General features: G+C 46.2%; 1 protein-coding gene across 2 annotated transcripts in view; it reads left to right on the forward strand.

The window, feature by feature from the left end:
* Positions 1-22129, forward strand: part of IPO4 (importin 4) — a 359020-nt gene that overhangs the window by 133127 nt on the left and 203764 nt on the right. For both annotated transcript variants that reach the window (XM_077248938.1, XM_077248939.1), the window contains exons 11-12: positions 15360-15413; positions 16438-16547. In XM_077248938.1, coding sequence (XP_077105053.1) covers positions 15360-15413; positions 16438-16547 — 164 coding nt within the window. The remainder of the gene's footprint in view (positions 1-15359; positions 15414-16437; positions 16548-22129) is intronic.

A 22129-nucleotide genomic window follows, 5' to 3' on the forward strand; every position in this document is an offset into this window, starting at 1 on the left:
ATGGCAGGCCAGGGGGATACGATATGCCTATCAGGTTCTTGAGTGTCGAGAGCTGAAATCCTTTTCCCAGCTAAAATCGGAATTTGGTATTAGGGCTTCTGGAGGATATCAATATGCAGAGGTGAATGCATGTAGAGTAGCTACACCATCACGTGTTTCTCAACGCAAGCAGTGAATAGCCAGGCCTTTCCCCGTGAAGGAACAACCACGGGAAGGGCAGCATCCAATAAAGGAATACATCCAATACAGGAAAACCACCTATGCCAAGCATGGTATCCATCCACAGACAGCGGTTTCGGGGTTTTTGCCCCTCATCAGTGTGGAGTAGGAATCTGGCTATTAGGAGCAGTGCCTGGTAAAAAGGCTGTAAAGGCACAGATGATTGGCCTCGTGGAGACCAAAACATCCAACACTGCGGAGACACCATCACGTGTTTCTCAACGCAGTGATCCAGAACACTGCCCCCATCCCTTATGGGAAATATGCAAATGCATGTAGAGTAGCTGCGGAGACACCATCACGTGTTTCTCAACGCAAGCAGTGAATAGCCAGGCCTTCCTTTAGCCATGTATTCCTTTATTGGATGCTGCCCTTCCCGTGGTTGTTCTTCCCGGGGAAAGGCCTGGCTATTCACTGCTAAGGGGAAGAGCATGAGCTGTCTAAATGGGGAGAAAAGGGGGGGGCAATGTTGGGATATATTGCGGGGGGGGAATCTTTTCAAAATCGCTGTATTGTTGTAAAATGTTTATTGTGATTTTATACTTACCGTATAAATTCGAGTATAAGCCGAGATTTTCAGCCCACTTTTTTGGGCTGAAGGTCGCCCCCTCGGCTTATACTCGAGTCATTGTCAGCGGAGGGGGGGGGGGTCGGCAGGGGAGCGGCGCGGTGACATCCTCACCTGCTCCTGGCACTGTCCCTGCATGTCCCATGGTCTCCGGGCAGCTCTTCCTGTGTTCAGCGGTCACGTGGTACCGCTCATTATAGTAATGAAAATGCACGCATATTCATTACTGTAATGAGCGGTACGTGACTGCTGAACACAGGAAGAGCTGCCGGCTCCATCTGACAGTGAGACGCTGCCAGGGACCGCGCCGGGAGCAGGTGAGTATAACGGGGGAGGGTGAGCATTGCGCGATAGTCACCTTCCTCGTTCCACCGCTGCGCGCTGCTCTGTCTTCCATCCTGTGCACTTACTGTTCAGGTCAGAGGGCGCGATGACGCTATTAGTGTGCGCTCCGCCGTCTGCCTGAACAGTCAGTGCAGAGGATGGAAGACAGAGTGGAGCGTGGAACGAGGAAGGTGACTATCGCAAGTGCCGGGGGCCTGAGTGACGAGAGGTGAGTATGTGATTTTTTTTATTTTAATCGCAGCAACAGCATATGGGGCAAATGTGTGGAGCATCTCATGGGGCCACAATGTATGGAGCATCTCATAGGGCCACAATGTATGGCGCATCGTATGGGGCCACAATGTATGGAGCATCTCATGGGGCCATAATGTGTGGGGCATCTCATGGGGCCACAATGTATGGAGCATCGTATGGGGCCAAAATGTATGGAGCATCGTATGGGGCCACAATGTATGGAGCATCTCATGGGGCCACAATGTATGGAGCATCTCATGGGGCCACAATGTATGGAGCATCGTATGGGGCCACAATGTATGGAGCATCTCATGGGGCCATAATGTGTGAACCATCTTATGGGGCCATAATGTGTGGAGCATCTTATGGGGCCATAATGTATGGATCATCTTATGGGGGCATAATGTGAGGAGCATCTTATTGGGCCATAATGTGTGGAGCATCTTATGGGGCCATAATCTATGGAGCATCTTATGGGCCATAATGTGTGGAGCATCTTATGGGGCCATAATCTATGGAGCATCTTATTGGGCCATAATGTGTGGAGCATCTTATGGGACCATCAACCTTTATGCAGCATTGTATGCGGCAAATGTTTCTATGGAGCATCTGATGGGGCCATTATTAACCTTTGTGCAGCATTATATGGGGCTTATTTTGTATGGAGCATCTTATGGGGCCATCATGAACTGTATGGAGCATTATATGGGGCTCCTGATTCAATATGGATATTCAAAAACACTTAACCTACTGCTGTCTCAATTAATTTTACTTTTATTGGTATCTATTTTTATTTTTGACATTTACCCGTAGCTGCTGCATTTTCCACCCTAGGCTTATACTCGAGTCAATAAGTTTTCCCAGTTTTTTGTGGCAAAATTAGGGGGGTCGGCTTATACTCGGGTCGCCTTATACTCGGGTCGGCTTATACTCGAGTATATACGGTAATAAAAATCTATTTCAGTTAAAAAAAAAAAAAAAAAAAAAAAATTAAAAAAACCTTGAGATTTTTTCCCCAAGACAGCAGTGAATCACACTGTTCACTTCACAGCTCTAGAAGTCCATCCTCCAGCACGCCAATTACTCAACGCCAAAACATTAGCAGCAGCAGCAGTGGTATATGTCTAAGAAGCAGTTTCTGCGAGTCCTTTGACACCTTTTTTAGACCAGCTTGTGCAGCAGCACAATAGAGTCCCAGTGTTGCACATGGTGAACGAATGGAGAGGATGATGCAGGAGTATCTTGAACTAAATATCTATACCATCAGGGAGGGTTTGGGCCCTTTGACATTTTGGTCTTCCAAAATGGATGAGTTGCCTGAGCTCGCCTCACACGCCTTGGAGGTTTTATCATGCCTAGCAGCCAACGTTCTCTCAGAACTTTTCTTCTGAGCTGCTGGTAGTGTCCGGACGGATAAGCGCAGTCGGCTGTCCCCTGAAAGTGTAGGCCACCTTACTTTCATCAAGATGAACAAGTCATGAATCTCCTAGGACTTTTGCACCCCAATCGCAGACTGTACAGACTAGGTGATATTGCATTTTTTAGTGTGATGTATTAATATCACATAACTGCACTCTGTGATATCTTTAGTGTGACTTATGTGGCGGCGTGGCTGTTGATTTTAACATAAATTTGTGGAAGTGTGAACAGTCATGGTTGGTCTACATCTGCTGGGTTAGCTGTAGTGGAAGACGTGTCGGTCCCAATTATACTATTTCTACTGTGATGAAATTGATGTCGCTTTGGTGGTGTCTGCCAATAATTTTTGGAAATGTGAACACTCCTGGTTGGGTTTCCTTCATGCGTGTTGCCTGTAGCAGTAGGCCTCTGAGACCTTCAGGCCTCCACTTCCTTGGACTCCACTACCCGTGTTACTATCCTTAAATTTTTCTGACAATGGTAGTCTACAAAACTGATATTTGTGCCACCTGTGTGGCTCAGCATGAAAGCAGGTAGAGTTTTTGGATGTGTTATTAGGGCTCCCAGCAAGGGGGCCTACCCCGATCCCTCACCCACCTCGTCTTACTGTGACATTCAATTGAAAGCTAATTGATGCCTGCCAAAGTCAAGAAGGAATATATATAGTACAATGTTCCAGCTTGTGTGTACCATCATAGAAAATATACTTGAAGGGGTATTCCCATCACCAGGATCCTATGCCAATATGTAGTAGGAGTAATAATAATATTAGCAAATACCTGCAATTAGAAATGTGGTGTAGTTTTTCTGATTCGCTATGCCTCTTTCCTCATGTGCATGCATTGCAGGACCTTAATCCCATATGACGTAGTATCCCGTCGAGGTGACCTGGGACTGAATTCCCTGTGACGGGATAGTACGTCGTATGCGATCGGTCACGGGGGGAGCGCGGCCGAGTGTCAGCTGACTATTGCAGCTGACATCCGGCACTATGTTCCAGGAGCGGTCACGGACCGCTCCTGGCACATTAACCCCCGGCACACTGCGATCAAAAATGATCGCAGTGTTCCGGCAACATAGGGAAGCATCGAGCAGGGAGGGGGCTCCCTGCGTGCTTCCCTAAGACCCTCGGAGCAACGCGATGTGATCGCGTTGCTCCGAGGGTCTTCTACCTTCTCCCTGCAGGCCCCGGATCCAAAATGGCCACGCGGCTGCATCCGGGTCCTGCAGGGAGGTTGCTTACCAGCACCTGCTCAGAGCAAGCGCTGGTAAGCCTGCAGCCCTGCATGTCAGATCGCTGATCTGACACAGTGCTCTGCAAAGTGTCAGATCAGCGATCAGACCAGGGGCGTAACTACCGTGGTCGCAGCTGCGACGGGGCCCAGACTACTTAGGGGCCCCATGGACAGGAGTGAAGGAGAATGAAATGACCCATGATTGATGATGATCCACCATTTGTGAGTGACCCGCAGCAGGGAGCCGTCACCGCTCTCTAATTATACTTACCTACTCCCGGCACGGTCCCTGGACGTCCCTGCTTCTTCCAGCGCCGCAGATTCTTCCTGCACTGAGCGGTCACATGGTCCCGCTCATTACAGAAATGAATATGCAGCTCCACCTCCCATAGGGGTGGAGCCGCATATTCATTTCTGTATTGAACGGTAACTGTGACCGCTCAACACAGGAAGAATCTGCAGCGCTGGAAGAAGCAGGGACGTCCAGGGACCGTGCCGGGAGTAGGTGAGTATACAGCGCTGCGCAGCGCTGCGCGATATTTACCGCTCCTCGTTCCGGTGCGGCTCTGTCATCAGCGTCCTCTGGCAGTGACACTCAGGTCAGAGGGCGCGGTGACGTAGTCAGTGCGCGTCCTCTGCTGAACGTCCGTGCCGAAGACTAAGCCGCACGAGGAGCAGCCAGGTAAATATTGAAAGTGCCGGGGGTCCTGAGCGAAGAGAGGGAGGTGAGGTGAGTATGTGATTTATTTTTTTTATGGCAGCAAAAGCATAAGGGGCAAGTGACTGTACGGAGCATTTTATGGGGCCATAACGCTTGTGCAGCGCCAGCACTATAATGTGCGGAGCATCTTATGGGGCCATAACAATTGTGCAGCACTGTAAGGGGCAGTGACTGGGCGGAGCATCTTACTAGGCCATAACAATTGTGCAGCACTATAAGGGGCAGTGACTGTACGGAGCATCTTATGGGGCCATAACACTTGTGCAGCACTATAAGGGGCAGTGACTGTGCGGAGCATCTTATGGGGCCATAACAATTGTGCAGCACTATCTGGGGCAAGTGGCTGTGCGGAGCATCTTATGGGGCCATAACACTTGTGCAGCACTATAAGGGGCAGTGACTGTGCGGAGCATCTTATGGGGCCATAACACTTTTGCAGCACTATAAGGGGCAGTGGCTGTGCGGAGCATCTTATGGGGCCATAACGCTTGTGCAGCACTATAAGGGGCAAGTGGCTGTGCGGAGCATCTTATGGGGCCATAATGAACGGTGCAGAGCATTATATATGGCACAGCTTTCTATGGAGCATCTATGGGGCCATAATGAACGGTGCAGAGCATTATATATGGCACAGCTTTCTATGGAGTATCTATGGGGCCATAATGACCGGTGCAGAGCATAATACATGGCACAGCTTTCTATGGAGCATCTATGGGGCCATAATGAACGGTGCAGAGCATTATATATGGCACAGCTTTCTATGGGGCCATAATGAACGGTGCAGAGCATTATATATGGGGCAGCTTTATATGGAGCATCTATGGGGCAATAATCAACGGTATGGAGCACTATGAGGGGGCTGTGTTGTATTCTATGGGGATTACCTTGAGTTGTATGGCAGGGCTGCGGGGGGGGGCCCCCATTTGGAAGTTTGCACCGGGGCCCATAACTTTGTAGTTACGCCACTGGATCAGACCCTATAACACGATGCCCCTCCAACGCCGGGGCAATGTTGTAAAGTAAAAAAAAAATAAAAAAATAATGTACTAAATAAAAAAAATATATACATATATTGTTCCTATAAATACATTTCATTATCTAAATAATAAACAAAAAAAATAGGGATTTTTGTGTACTCACCATAAAATCCTTCCTTGGACTCCACTACCCGTGTTACTATCCTTAAATTTTTCTGACAATGGTAGTCTACAAAACTGATATTTGTGCCACCTGTGTGGCTCAGCATGAAAGCAGGTAGAGTTTTTGGATGTGTTATTAGGGCTCCCAGCAAGGGGGCCTACCCCGATCCCTCACCCACCTCGTCTTACTGTGACATTCAATTGAAAGCTGTAAATGCTGGCCCTGACCCCGATACCTCATGCCTGGCTGATTGCTGCAGTGCCATGCTACAGTTTGTACTATGGGTGAATTGATGCCACTTTCCTGGTGTGTCTGTCCCTCATTTGATGTGTTTTGCTAGCATTTGGGGCTGTTATAAGGTGTTATGCATGCATTTGTTTTTGCCTCCCATTGACATGAATGGTGTTCAGTTATGTTCTCCGAATATTCGATGAATTTACAGTACAGACCAAAAGTTTGGACACCCCTCCTCATTTAAAGATTTTTCTGTATTTTCTCCTTCGCCTCATTGGGGGACACAGACCGTGGTGTATGCTGCTGCCACTAGGAGGCTGACACTAAGTGATACAAAGAAAGTTAGCTCCTCCCCTGCTGTATACACCCTCCTGCTGGCTCTCAGCTAACCAGTTTGGTGCAAAAGCAGTAGGAGATCAATAATAACATATGAGCGTATAGCATGTCATATTATATATGAGAGTATAGCATGTCGGATTATAAAAACAAGCATAAGCTAATAACAGGGTGGGAGCTGTGTCCCCCAGTGAATGGGTCGGAGAAAAGGATTTTACGGTGAGTACACAAAAATCCCTATTTCTCCTTCGCCTCATTGGGGGACACAGTATGCTGCTGCCATTAGGAGGCTGACACTAAGTGATACAAAAAAAGTTAGCTCCTCCCCTGCAGTATACACCCTCCTGCTGGCTCTCAGCTAACCAGTTCTTGCTTAGTGTCCGTAGGAGGCACACGGACTTGTCTGCCATTCAGACCCCAAAAACTCTTTTTACCTTTACAACGGATGAATGGGGCGACTGATTCTTTCATGTTCCGATCTCCCCGAACCAACAACAGGCGAGCACGGGAGTTTTACCTCTCCGTATCCTCTCCTGAGACTTGGGAAGCCACTGCCTGAGCTGATTTTAGGGGCGACGGGCCCCTTCAAGGGCACCGATCTTCCCCCTCCCTTATCAGACGAGCACTGGAGTGTCACCTCCAGTATCCTCTTCTGCAGCCATGCCTATTGCCGGACATTCAGCCCTGCCCGCCAGGTTTTACCCTCGGCTGTTCAGAGGCACTTTCCAGCGTGGCGTCCGAGCAGCCCCCACTGCACCACCACTATTAAGAACGGATGGTACAGGGAGGCGGACGGTTCCTCTCCACCTCCAAAGGGACGATGGATTGAGGACGTTTCTTATCCCTGCACCGTCCAAACAGCAGCAACAGCACAGGATCTCTTTATACTTTCTGACCTGCTGAACAAAGCTGCATACTGGGGTAAGTGCCGGGGCTCAAGCGGTGGAGGGCTCTGCGCAACCTGCGGCTTTTTTCCTCGTTTTCCCTCGTTCGGCGCCGGCTGGTTTCAAAAATTTAGCCCCCGGCTTCGGGGTTTGTGTAAGCCGCAACCCGGATCTCTCTGATGGGCCGAGTTCTATCATCCGGTGATCTCGGCAGAACTCATTCCAGGAGTACAGCTCTGGGCGGCAGCTTCTCCTCAGCCGCCAGGGTCTCGCCTCAAGTGAGTGGGAAATTCATCCGGAAGTCTCCCGACATATCTGCCTTCACTGGAGCACTCCTGATGTAGATGGGATGGCATCCAGCCTGAACGCCAATGTACTCAAGTTCATGATTCGGCTTCAAGACCCAATAGCCATCGTAGTGCATTCTCTGGTTATTCTGTGATACCAGCTCCTTCTCGCCTTTTCCACTAGTTCCGAGGGTCTTTAGGAAACAGGAAGGCCCCAGTGATCCTGGACATCCGCGTTGTCCAGGTCAATTCAGACGAGTCTTCGGAGCTGGCCGCTCTTTTCCTTCAAATTCTTTTTTCCCTTATTTCCATCAAGGTAAGGTTGTCCTCATCTCGTCCCTGTCCCTTGTTTCCAAGGGGGTATCGTACTTCCACTGTTACGAGGGCATCGTTCTTCCTTCTCTTTCAGCTCCAGTCCACAAAACGGAATGGATGCCCCATTCCCTGGACAATGTGAGATCTCTGAGTAAGTACGTGTCGAGGACGGCGTCCTTCGAGAGGATGTACACCTCATTTCGGCTTCCTGGCGTTTTTTCAGGAAGGGCTTAGCCGTGCCTTCTGCCATGTTAGTCTGGTGGATTTTTTACAGATCCAGAAGTCCTTCCGTGTTAGACGTCAGCCTATTTTCACTCCACTCGATCGATCGAGGTTCCTTGGGTTCTAGACACCAGGCGTCAGCAAAGCGCGTCTGTCAACATTGCGGGTTCATCCAGCCCGCATGCTCCCTTGAAGCACCATAATTCCCAGACCTCCGCAGATGTAAGTCTGGGCCGGCGGACTCTGCAGGCCGCGGTGGCGCACTTGTAAGTAGCGTTACACATGGTCTGATCTGGTGTTGTTCCCGCCCAGGGACTGCTTTAGGACGTCCCATGGTCTGTGTCCCCCAATGAGGCGAAGGAGAAATAGGGATTTTTGTGTACTCATCGTAAAATCCTTTTCTCCGAGCCATTCATTGGGGGACACAGCTCCCGCCCTGTTATTAGTTTGTGCTTGTTTTTTTTATAATTAACATGCCATTCTCTCTTATATATATATATATATAATTTCATATGCTATATATATTTTTACATGCTATACTCTCATATTTAATTTGATTTAATATACTCTCATATGTTATTATTGATCTCCTACTGCTTTTGCACCGAACTGTTTAGCTGAGAGCCAGCAGGAGGGTGTATACTGCAGGGGAGGAGCTACATTTTTTTTGTATCACTTAGTGTCAGCCTCCTATAGGCAGCAGCATACACCACGGTCTGTGTCCCCCAATGAATGGCTCGGAGAAAAGGATTTTACGGTGAGTACACAAAAATCCCTATTTCATGACTATGAAAATTGTACATTCACACTGAAGGCATCAAAACCATGAATTAAGTAATTAATTTGTTATGCAGATGTCTGGTGGATACACAGCTGATAGTCCTACTGAAAAGACTGTTAGAAGTTGTTTTATGGCAAGAAAAAAGCAGCCAAGTAAAGAAAAAAACAAGTGGCCATCATTACTTTAAGAAATGAAGGTCAGTCAGTCTGAAAAATTGGGAAAACTTTGAAAGTGTCCCAAGTGCAGTGGCAAAAACCATCAAGCGCTTCAAAGAAACTGACTCACATGAGGCCTGCCCCAGGAAAGGAAGACCAAGGGTCACCTCTGCTTCTGAGGATAAGTTTATCCGAGTCACCAGCCTCAGAAATCGCAGCTCAGATTTAAGACCAGGTCAATGCCACACAGAGTTCTAGCAGCAGACACATCTCTACAACAACTGTTGCACAGGAGACTTTGTGCAGCAGGCCTTCATGGTAAAATAGCTGCTAGGAAACCGCTGCTAAGGACAAGCAACAAGCAGAAGAGACTTGTCTTGGCTAAAGAACACAAGGAATGGACATTAGACCAGTGGAAATCTGTGCTTTGGTCTGATGAGTCCAAATTTGAGATCTTTGGTTCCAACCACCGTGTCTTTGTGCGACGCAGAAAAGGTGACCGGATGGACTCTACATGCCTGGTTCCCACCATGAAGCATGGAGGAGTTGGTGTGATTTTGTGGGGGTGCTTTGCTGGTGACACTGTTGGGGATTTATTCAAGATTGAAGGCATACTGAACCAGCATGGCTACCATAACATCTTGCAGCGGCATGCTATTCCATCCTGTTTGCGTTTAGTTGGACCATCATCTATTTTTCAACATGACAATGACCCCAAACACACCTCCAGGCTGTGTAAGGGCTATTTGACCAAGAAGGAGAGTGATGGGTTGCTACGCCAGAAGACCTGGCCTCCACAGTCACCAGACCTGAACCCAATCGAGATGGTTTGGGGTGAGCTGGACCGCAGAGTGAAGGCAAAAGGGCCAACAAGGGCTAAGCATCTCTGGGAACTCCTTCAAGATTGTTGGAAGACCATTCCCGGTGACTACCTCTTGAAGCTCATCAAGAGAATGCCAAGAGTGTGCAAAGCAGTCATCAAAGCAAAAGGTGGCTACTTTGAAGAACCTAGAATATGACATAATTTCAGTTGTTTCACACTTTTTTGTTAAGTACCGTATATACTCGAGTATAAGCCGACCCGAGTATAAGCCGACCCCCCTAATTTTGCCACAAAAAACTGGGAAAACTTATAGACTCGAGTATAAGCCTAGGGTGGAAAATACAGCAGCTACCGGTGAATTTCAAAAATAAAAATAGATGCTCCATACCATTCATTATTGCCCCAAAGGAGGTTCCATATAAAGCTTTGCCATATATAATGCTCCATACCGTTGATTATTGCCCCATAGATGCTCCATATATAGCTGTGCCATATAGAATGCTCTGCATCGTTCATTATGGCCCCATAGATGCTCCTTATAAAGCTGTGCCATATATAATGCTCTGCACCATTCATTATGGCCCCATAGATGCCCCATATACAATGCTCTGCACCGTTCATTATGGCCCCATAGATGCTCCATATAAAGCAGTGCCATATATGCTCTGCACTGTTCATTATGGCCCCATAGATGCTCCATATAAAGCAGTGCCATATATGCTCTGCACTGTTCATTATGGCCCCATAGATGCTCCATATAAAGCAGTGCCATATATGCTCTGCACTGTTCATTATTACCCCATAGATGCTCCTTATTAAGCTGTGCCATATATGCTCTGCACTGTTCATTGTTGCCCCATAGATGTGCCATATAAATCTGTGCCATATATAATGCTCTGCACCGTTGCCCCATAGATGTGCCATATAAATCTGTGCCATATATAGTGCTCTGCACCGTTGCCCCATAGATGTGCCATATAAATCTGTTCCATATATAGTGCTCTGCACCATTGCCCCATAGATACTCCACATAAATCTGTGCCATATATAACGCTGCTGCTGCAATAAAAAAAAAAACCACATACTCACCTCTCTTGCTTGCAGCTCCTCAGCGTCCCGTCCCGGCGTCTCTCTGCACTGACTGATCAGGCAGAGGGCGGCGCGCACACTATATGCGTCATCGCGCCCTCTGACCTGAACAGTCAGAACAAGAGGACGCGAAGACAGAGCGGCGCCCGGCGGTTGGAACGTGGACAGGTGAATATAAAATACCCACCTAGTCCTGGCGCTCCCCCTGCCTGTCACACTGTCTTCGGGTGCCGCAGCTCTTCCTCTGTCAGCGGTCACTGGCACCGCTGATTAGAGAAATTAATAGGCGGCTCCGCCCCTATGGGAGTGGAGTCCATAATCATTTCTCTAATGAGCGGTCCCACGTGACCGCTGAACAGGGGAAGAGCTGCGGCACCCGAAGACAGTGACAGGCAGGGGGAGCGTCAGGATCGCCGTGACTAGGTGAGTATGCCTCAGCGCCCTCTCCCCCTCACCCGCCGACCCCACCGCCGACCGTGACTCGAGTATAAGCCGAGAGGGGCACTTTTAGCCCAAAAATTTGGGCTGAAAATCTCGGCTTATACTCGAGTATATACGGTATATAGTTCCACATGTGTTAATTCATAGTTTTGATGCCTTCAGTGTGAATGTACAATTTTCATAGTCATGAAAATACAGAAAAATCTTTAAATGAGAAGGTGTGTCCAAACTTTTGGTCTGTACTGTATCTGCGAATATTGCAAATTTGGCGGTCGTAATCCAAACCGAACATTGAAGCATTCGCTCATCTCTATATGGGACTTTCACAGTTTGCAGTCTGATAGCAGTTATAAGCCATAGCAATGCAGAAGCATTGTTACACCTTATCACCTGTCAGCCCTGCAGACACAAGTTACTTAAGTCGTGCACTGCGCATGGTCTAACTAACTTGCTAGTGCTTGGTGACCCAGATGTCGTCATGATGACATCGGGTCACCATGGCAACGATCGAGACCCCGCAATGACGTCACGGGCCTCAGATCCAAGGGCAGAGAAGCTTTCTTCCCTCTGTCTACTCGCTAAATGCTGTGATTGCAGAATTTAGATGGTTAAAGTCCCCGTGTCGGCTGATGCTGACACCTGGAGGCGCTGGTAGGCCCTAATAGCGACCTTACCTGTCTGCGGAGGTTGCCACCCTAGTTGTTGATGATGTGGTGCTCCCGCTCAACGTCGATGTCCCTAAAGACCCTATAACACCTTAAACCAAACCATACCAAAAAATGGGACACACACACAGACACACACAAACCCCTAATAGTCTCCATCTAGAAAATTGTGCCTAGAAGAGCATATATAACAAAGCTGTAATCTGTCCTATGAGATCTGGGCCAAATTTATGATATATATATATATATATATATATATATATATATAGATATAGATATAGATATAGATATAGATATAGATATAGCCATAGCTATAGATATATAGATATATAGATATATATATATATATATATATATATATATATATATATATATATATATATATATATATATATATATATATATATATCTATATCGTAATTTTCTGGTGGATATACCAAAAACAGGAAAATCACCTTCTAGCAAGCTACACAGATGCAAGATTTATGGATATAACTATACTAGTTCTAGTAACCAGTTGATATTTCTCAATCTACCGGATATACCCAAAAAGTTGTTCACAATAAGACAACTCAAAATAGCCCATAAACCATTTCAGAAAGGGGTGACATAATTTCAAATGTTATAACAGCACATTAATAATGGCACCACAGAGGTCACAATACATGAAAATAAGCCCACGTGTTTGAACCGGTCACATATAGATATTTTCATGGATAATTGCTAAATAGCTACTCCAGACAATGTTGTCATACTTGATAGCATTTGGAAATAAAGTCATGATACTTATCAGCCATCGGTTATGAAGGTTCCGACGCTATCAAGCATGACAACATTGTCTGGAGTAGCTATTTAGCAATTATCCATGAATATATCTATGAATCTAACATCTATGAATAGTATATGTGACCGGTTCAAACACGTGGGCTTATTTTCATGTTTTGTGACCTCTGGTGGTATTATTAATGTGCTGCTGTTATAACATTTGAAATTGTCACCTCTTTCTGAAATGTTTTATGGGCTATTTTGAGTTGTCTTATTGTGAACAACTTTTTGGGTATAACCTGTAGATTGAGATGTATCAACTGGTTCCTGTTTTTGGTATGTCCATCGGAAAATTAAGATATATGGTGAACGTTGGTGGACAGCCATTTTCAGGTCTCTCCAGAGATGCTCAATTGGGTTTAGGTCAGGGCTCTGGCTGGGCCAGTCAAGAATGGTCACAGAGTTGTTCTGAAGCCACTCCTTTGTTATTTTAGCTGTGTGCATAGGGTCATTGTCTTGTTGGAAGGTGAACCTTTGGCCAAGTCTGAGGTCCAGAGCACACTGGAAAAGGTTTTCATCCAGGATATCTCTGTACTTGGCCGCATTCATGTTTCCTTCAATGGAAACCTGTCCCTGCAGCTGAAAAACACCCCTATAGCATGATGCTGCCACCACCATGTTTCACTGTTGGGATTGTATTGGGCAGGTGATGAGCAGTGTCTGGTTTTCTCCACACATATCATTTAGTATTATCACTAAAAAGGTGTATTTTTGTCTCATCAGACCAGAGAATTTTATTTCTCATAGTCTGGGAGTCCTTCATGTGTTTTTTTAGCAAACTTTATGGGTGCTTTCATATGTCTTGCACTGAGGAAAGGCTTCAGTTGGGCCACTCTGCCATAAAGGCCGAGTGGTGGAGGACTGCAGTGATAGTTAACGTTGTGGAACTTTCTCCCATCTCCCTACTGCATCTCTGGAGCTCAGCCACAGAGATCTTGCGGTTCTTCTTTACCCGTCTCACTGAGGCTCTTCTCCCACAATTGCTCAGTTTGGCTGGATGGCCAGGTCTAGGAAGACTTCTGGTGATTCCAAACTTCTTCCATTTAAGCATTATGGAGGCCATGTGCTCTTAGGAAGAATGAGTACTGCAGAAATTCTGTTATAACCTTGGCCAGATCTGTGCCTTGCCACAATTCTGTCTCTGAGCTCCTTGGCCAGTTCTTTTGACCTCATGATTCTCATTTGATCTGACATGCACTGTGAGCTGTGAGGTCTTATATAGACAGGTGTGTGCCTTTCCAAATCACGTCCTTTCAGTTTAATTAAACACAGCTGGACTCTAATGAAGGAGTAGAACCATCTCAAGGAGGAACACAAGGAAATGGACAGCATGTGACTTAAATATGAGTGTCTGAGCAAAGGGTCTGAATAATTGATCATTTGATATTTCAGTTTTTCTTTTTTAGTAAATTTGCTAAAATTTCTAAATTTCTGTTTTTTTTCTGTCAAGATGATGTGTAGAGTGTGCATTAATGAGAAAATATGAACTTTTTTGAATTTACCAAATGGATGCAATGAAAGAGTGAAAAATTTTAAAGGGGTCTGAATACTTTCCTTACCCACTGTAGCTTGTGACTTATGACCTGTCAAAAGATAGTCACAAGATAGCGCTGCGGTGCCGAAAACCGTGAAAGACTCCCAAGGGTGAGTATATGACCAGGGTCAGGGGGCTTAAATTTAAAGCGAAACTGCCTGCCAACTACAGGCATTGTCAGGTTGGCAGTATTAAACTGATTAAAATGTTACCAGGGGTGAAGAAATCCGTCTTGTGGTTCTTGAGTAATCAGTGTTAGAAGTTTCCAGTCAATGAGATTCTCTTGCTTTGGGGCGGGACTGTGGGCAGAGTCTTATCTTCCTGCTCTAAGCCAGAGAATCCAAGGAAAGACATGCCCACAGGCCCCTGAAGTACAAACTGTCCGGGCCTGTGGCCAGGTCTTTCCTTGGTTTCTCTGGCTTAGAGCAGGAGGATAAGACTCTACCTACAGTCTCGCCCTGGAACACGGGCAGATCATTAGCTGCAAACTTCTACACTGAATTATGCAAGAACCAAAAGATGGATTTCTTCATCCCAGGTATCATTTTAATAAGTTTAACACTGCCAACTTGACACTGTCTGCAGTTTACTCGGCAAAATACTGCTGACTGGTTGAATTAAAGCGCCACTCCAGCTCTGGAAAAAAACTATATGCTGGAATGGTGCTTTAAAGCAAATGGCAAAAGTGCTTCAGGTATAAAAATTGATATTTAAAAAGCACATTTTAGGTATCTGACCACCCCTTTTAATATGAAATAGACATTGGCATCATTTGTTATGTTTCCTGGGAAAATATAATACTCAAATTAACCGAGGCAGTGATTATTTGAAGATACTGCCTTGTTACAAGTGTACTGATTTCATTGAAAACATTTTTTGTATTACAGGTTATTGATATATTGGCTCTTCATCTACCTCCTGAGAAATTGTTTCAGCAGCTGGTATGCAAACACAATTACTTGTAACCATCGCATATATATATTTTGTTCAATAATGCTTTTTTTGTGATCTTAACTTTCTCCAATTAGTTATACCATTTTTCACTTTATTTAGTTCTCTGAGAAGGTGTCAAAATTGCCGCTCTAAAGTGTTTTGTGCTGCAACCTGTCCTGAGCACGGAGCAGAGTTGAAACAGGAGTGAACGAGCCTTTCTTGCTCAGTCAGTTGACAACATTTTTTTTCCTGCTTCAATTCTCTAGTTTTAAATCCTTTCCATCTCTGTGCTCTGCTATAATGGGCTTTTCCCCTCATGCTTCGGCCCTGCTCCATGTCTAGTTAACATGTCAGCCTAGTGAGCAGATTAGTTATGCTCCTACATGATGTGATCTCTCAGCCTGACAGGAACTTGCTGTAACACTGCTCAGAAACATCTGTCTTGAACAATGTTTATCAAGCAACCAGTCCTAATGCAAGCTTTGGATGAGTTGCAGCCTGAAATATGTGATGGCAGTCATTTTGGACAATTTCTCGGAAAACCCATCAATACATGTACTCAAGTTTCAATCTTTAATGGGGTTTTCTTCAGACGAAAGCTATGTCTGCAGTCACTCTATTCTCTGGTTCTGGCTCTGGGAACTGCAGTTATGTTACCGCAAGTGTTTGATATGCATACTCCCGACCTCAATTTGATTAAACTGTTTCCTGCCTCACACAATACACAGAGCAAAGCCGGGCTCATCTAGTCGAATTGTCGCCAGGAGTATGCATATCGCTTACTTGCAGTCACTTGATCGCCACCATTGGAGAGTCCTCACAGTACGCGATGTGAAGATTCTCAGCTGTAGCCCTAGCTGAATCTTTCAGTGTCTCTACCTATGTTTCCTCTCTGAAACCTTTGTGCATTTGGCTTCATCTTCCTTCTCCCTTGCCCTGTCCTTTTTTTATTCATAATTAGTGATAATTTATTCATAGGAATATTAGTTGTGCCTTGTTAATGTGCAAAATTTCTGCAACTTTTTTCTCAAGTCCCCTCTCATGGAGCCATGTCTTCTTAGTTCGAATCCCTATGAACGCAAAGCTGGTCTTATGTGTCTTGCGGTGTTAAGTGAGGGCTGTGCAGATTACATCCGGAACAAGTATGTATAAAATAGACAAGTTCTCTTTTGTCTAATCTGTAATTAATTATTCTGATGTAATTATTGACGTTAAATTCAAGTGTGAAGAGATGGGAAACTGTGACTAGTTGGTAAGATGTGTAAAAAATGCAGAAATTTACATGTTTTGCTACATGTTACATTATGCTGTAATGACATCTGTGGAGACTCAGGGGTCGGCGAGCTAGCCGGAACCGCATGGACCAGGGATCGTCTTGCCAAACGCCCGCTCTCCTTTTAACGTGGGCATAACGCTACTTGGGCAAGACATGGTGAGGGTAAAACACTGTGTCAATGCTTTATTGAACCACAAAACAGGCAGATAATACGTAGAACAGTCCCAGCAAAATACCCCATGATGGTGCACATTAGAGTCTCACCCTTCGGCTGACTCTCCGCGATAATGGCATCTGTTACTTCAGATCTTTCAGAGCCAATTACCCGACCTGTGGCACACACATAGAGATGAGGTAACGACAAGTTTAGGGAGATGACAGTCCATTGACGTACATGGCCAGTTGACCCGAGGGTCACAACCTAGCTTCTCCGAACATCTCCATGGAGCCAGACGACCAGCGGGTCCCAACCCTGATTTTCTCCAAACATATTTATGGTTCAGCGATGGACAATGGAGCAGATCTGTATTCTTCCAACCGGGGCCGAGGTCCCCTAGGTTGTTTCCTGCAGAATGATAGATCCGTGTCCCTCGTGTTGGAGCCATGATGTATTAGCAGCAGTCATGTAGGGTCCCCTGGATGTTTGAATGTCTTGACTGACTATCTGGCTGTCTCTATAGAGACACGTAACCTCTTTTTATACTTAACAAGTGCCCTTCACTCAGTATTGACATAAAGGGTAAGGGTACCGTCACACAGTGCAATTTTGATCGCTACAACGGCACGATTCGTGACGTTCCAGCGATGCATTTACGATATCGCTGTGTCTGACACGCTACTGCGATCCGGATCCCCGCTGAGAATCGTACGTCGTAGCAGATCGTTTGAAACTTTCTTTCGTCGTCTAGTGTCCCGCTGTGGCGGCATGATTGCATTGTGTGACACAGGTTGTATACGATGTGCACACAGTAACCAACGGCTTCTACATCGCAAATACGTCATGAAATTATCGCTCCAGCGCCGTGTATTGCAACGTGTGACCGCAGTATACGACGCTGGAGCGATACTTATACGACGCTGCAACGTCACGAATCGTGCCGTCGTAGCGATGAAAATGGCACTGTGTGACGGTACCCTAAGAATGGAGATAAGATTAAATAGCACATCAGTAAACATCACTAATCATCAAGGATAAGAGTACAATATGAAATGTCAATATTACAAAAGGAAAAGTCTGTTTTCTTGACCAACACAAATTCAAACGCTAACATACAGAGAACAGTATGTTGTTCTTGGTTTGCTTAAAATAGTTGTCTGGTTAATTAAGATACAATGCTGTGTCATCGCAGCATCCTCAACAACAAACATTTTAAACTAGATAGGCTTTAAAGTGGTCCTCTCACCAAGATATCCCATGTCAATATGACCTTTGGAGCATATATGGTTGTTAGGGTACCGTCACATTAAGCGATGCTGCAGCGATAAAGACAACGATGCCGATCGCTGCAGCGTCGCTGTTTCGTCGTTGTGTGGTCGCTGGAGAGCTGTCACACAGACAGCTCTCCAGCGACCAACGATGCCGAAGTCCCCGGGTAACCAGGGTAAACATCGGGTTACTAAGCGCAGGGCCGCGCTTAGTAACCCGATGTTTACCCTGGTTACCAGTGTAAATGTAAAAAAAACAAACACTACATACTTACATTCCGGTGTCTGTCGCGTTCCCCGGCGTCCGCTTCCCTGCACTGTGTAAGCGCCGGCCGTAAATCAGAGCGGTGACGTCACCGCTGTGCTCTGCTTTACGGCCGGCCGGCGCTGACACAGTGCAGGGAAGCGGACGCCGGGGGACGCGACAGACACCGGAATGTAAGTATGTAGTGTTTGCTTTTTTTTTTACATTTACAATGGTAACCAGGGTAAATATCGGGTTACTAAGCGCGGCCCTGCGCTTAGTAACCCGATGTTTACCCTGGTTACCAATGAAGACATCGCTGAATCGGTGTCACACACGCCGACTCAGCGATGTCAGCGGGTGATCCAGCGACGAAATAAGGTGCTGGCCTTCTAGCTCCGACCAACGATGTCACAGCAGGATCCAGATCGCTGCTGCGTGTCAAACACAACGATATCGCTATCCAGGACGCTGCAACGTCACGGATCGCTATCGTTATCGTTGGTAAGTTGTTCAGTGTGAAGGTACCTTTATACCCTGGCTGTTATGTATGGCTGGATGGATGTGGTGGATCCACCAGAAATGTAATGCAACATTCAAATTGTGTATCTTTCCTTTGTGCTAAAAAAATTGTGCGTGGCTTAGAGATGCTGGATTCTTAAAAATAAATCTATGGACTTTATAGAGTAACCCTTTAAATTGCACAACAGTTTAGTGTCAGTTATAATCTCTTTTTCTCTAACACTTCAATGGGGCACACGGGAAACCATGGGAGTGTGCTATTGCCACCGAGTCAGCTTTATTGGTAGGAAGGCCATCCATGCAGCCAAATAAGTATGTGTTCTTTTAAAGCACCACTCTGGCATTTTTTTTTTTTATTTCAGTGCCAGAGTGGTATCACTAATGTACGTCACCTGCATTTAGTTAAATACATACCAACCACTGTCTTCTGCTGTTTTCTGCTTCCTTCCTGTTCTCTTCTGCAAGTTGTGAACTGCTGTATCCAGTGGTTGCTGGGTAGACCAGATGTCACTTCTCAATGTAAGTCTATGAAAGCCAGAATGCTGCTTTCATAGACTCACAATGCAAGCTTTTGCTATCTCTGACTTCTGGTAAAGGTACCGTCACACTAAGCGACGCTGCAGCGATAGCGACAGCAATGCCGATCGCTGCAGCGTCGCTGTGTGGTCGCTGGAGAGCTGTCACACAGACCGCTCTCCAGCGACCAGCGATGCCGAGGTCCCCGGGTAACCAGGGTAAACATCGGGTTGCTAAGCGCAGGGCCGCGCTTAGTAACCCGATGTTTACCCTGGTTACCAGCGTAAAAGTTAAAAAAACAAACAGTACATGCTCACCTGCGCGTCCCCCAGCCTCTGCATCCTGACGCTGACTGAGCTCCGGCCCTAACAGCAGAGCGGTGACGTCACCGCTGTTGCTTTCACTTTCAGTTTAGGGCCGGCGCTTTAGTGTCAGGAAGCAGAGGCTGGGGGACGCGCAGGTGAGTATGTACTGTTTGTTTTTTTAACTTTTACGCTGGTAACCAGGGTAAACATCGGGTTACTAAGCGCGGCCCTGCGCTTAGTAACCCGATGTTTACCCTGGTTACCAGTGTAAAATATCGCTGGTATCGTCGCTTTTGCTGTCAAACACGGCGATACACGGCGACCTAGCGACCAAATAATGTGCAGACCTTCTAGCAGCGACCAGCAATTTCACAGCGGGATCCAGATCGCTGCTGCGTGTCAAATACAGCGATATCGCCATCCAGGTCGCTGCAACGTCACGGATTGCTGGCGATATCGCCTAGTGTGACGGTACCTTAAGTCAGAAGTTGTCATAAGATGATGGAAGGAAACAGTGCTGGGAAAATCAGAAGACATCGGCTGGTATGTACATTAATAGGTACAGGGAACCTAAATTAGTAATGCCACGTGGGCAGGGAATTGAAAAATAAATACATGCCAGTGGTGGTTTACCTGTATTTAAAAGCATTATTAACTAATTATTTCTGTGCATAGGCCTCAACAAAAAGTCCCCGATTCATAAAACATTTTTTTGTCAGAATTTTGCTGTAAAACTATCAAAAAACAAATCAGTGCTTAACCAGAAGGAAGAGTGGCTCAGTGCAGCAAACAAATTTATAATAATTTGCATCACACAAGTGGCATCAATTAAGTTGGGAATACTCCTTTAAGTGCATTTCTATTTCCAAGATCCTATCCCAATATGTAGTAGGTGTAATAATAATATTAACAAATGCCTTCAATTAAAAATGTAGTATAGTTTTTCTGATTCACTGTGTCTTTCCTCATGTGCAGGTATTGTAGGACCTTAGGTATCCATGGTTACAACCATTAGCAACTAGCTGTCGCTCGATCAGTGGTTAAAACCATGGATACTTAACCCCTTAAGCCGCAAGTGTGGTTTGCACTTTAATGACCGGGCCAATTTTTACAATTCTGACCACTGTCCCTTTATGAGGTTATAACTTTGGAACGCTTCAACCGATACTGATGATTCTGACTTTGTTTTCTCGAGACATATTGTACTTCATGATAGTGGTAAAATTTCTTCGATAAGACTTGCGTTTATTTGTGAAAAAAATGGAAATTTGGCGAAAATTTAGAAAATTTTGCAACTTTCCAACTTTGAATTTTTATGCCCTTAAATCACAGAGATATGTCACACAAAATACTTAGTAAGTAACATTTCCCACATGTCTACTTTACATCAGCACAATTTTGGAACCAACATTTTTTTTTGCTAGGGAGTTAAAAGGGTTAAAAATTGACCAGCAATTTCTCATTTTTACAACACCATTTTCTTTTAGGGACCACATCTCATTTGAAGTCATTTTAAAGGGCCACTGTCACCCCCTCCAGCCGTTATAAACTAAAAGAGCCACCTTGTGCAGCAGTAATGCTGCATTCTAACAAGGTGGCTCTTTTAGTTTTTGCTTCTGTTATTCCCTCAATAAAGCGTTTTATAATTTTCCCCAATTACCTATGTTTGTACCTGGAGGCAGGTCTGAAGCCTCCTCTGTGAAGCGCCCAACTGCCGTCACTCATCTATTCTGGGGCGATGGTCGCCGCCCCCTGCGCGCTGTTCTTCTTAAATCCGGCGCCTGCGCTGTGCGTGCCTGCCTGGGGCAGGCGCAGTGTTCATTGGCCGTCCTAGCGCTGATGCCGGGTTCCGTTCTGCGCCTGTGCGGGCAGTGCGGCCACCCTGTTGCTGAATCCCCGCCCCGCACTGTGTTATGCATTATGCACTGTGCGGGGCGGGGATTCCTGGGCAGATTCCTGCACAGACCGACGCTGGAAGGCGGGGAACCTGGGGGAGCGTCTGACAAGCGCAGTGCGCATGCCCAGGAATCCCAGCCCCGCACTATGCATAATGCATAACACAGTGCGGGGCGGGGATTCAGCAACAGGGTGGCCGCACTGCCCGCACAGGCGCAGAACGGAACCCGGCATCAGCGCTAGGACGGCCAATGAACACTGCGCCTGCCCCAGGCAGGCACGCACAGCGCAGGCGCCGGATTTAAGAAGCACAGCGCGCAGGGGGCGGCGACCATCGCCCCAGAAAAGATGAGTGACGGCAGTTGGGCGCTTCACAGAGGAGCCTTCAGACCTGCCTCCAGGTACAAAGATAGGTATTTGGGGAAAATTATAAAACACTTTATTGAGGGAATAACAGAAGCAAAAACTAAAAGAGCCACCTTGTTAGAATGCAGCATTACTGCTGCACAAGGTGGCTCTTTTAGTTTATAACGGCTGGAG

Source organism: Ranitomeya variabilis, chromosome 1 (assembly GCF_051348905.1).
Source record: "Ranitomeya variabilis isolate aRanVar5 chromosome 1, aRanVar5.hap1, whole genome shotgun sequence".
In the NCBI taxonomy this organism is placed as follows: domain Eukaryota; kingdom Metazoa; phylum Chordata; class Amphibia; order Anura; family Dendrobatidae; genus Ranitomeya; species Ranitomeya variabilis.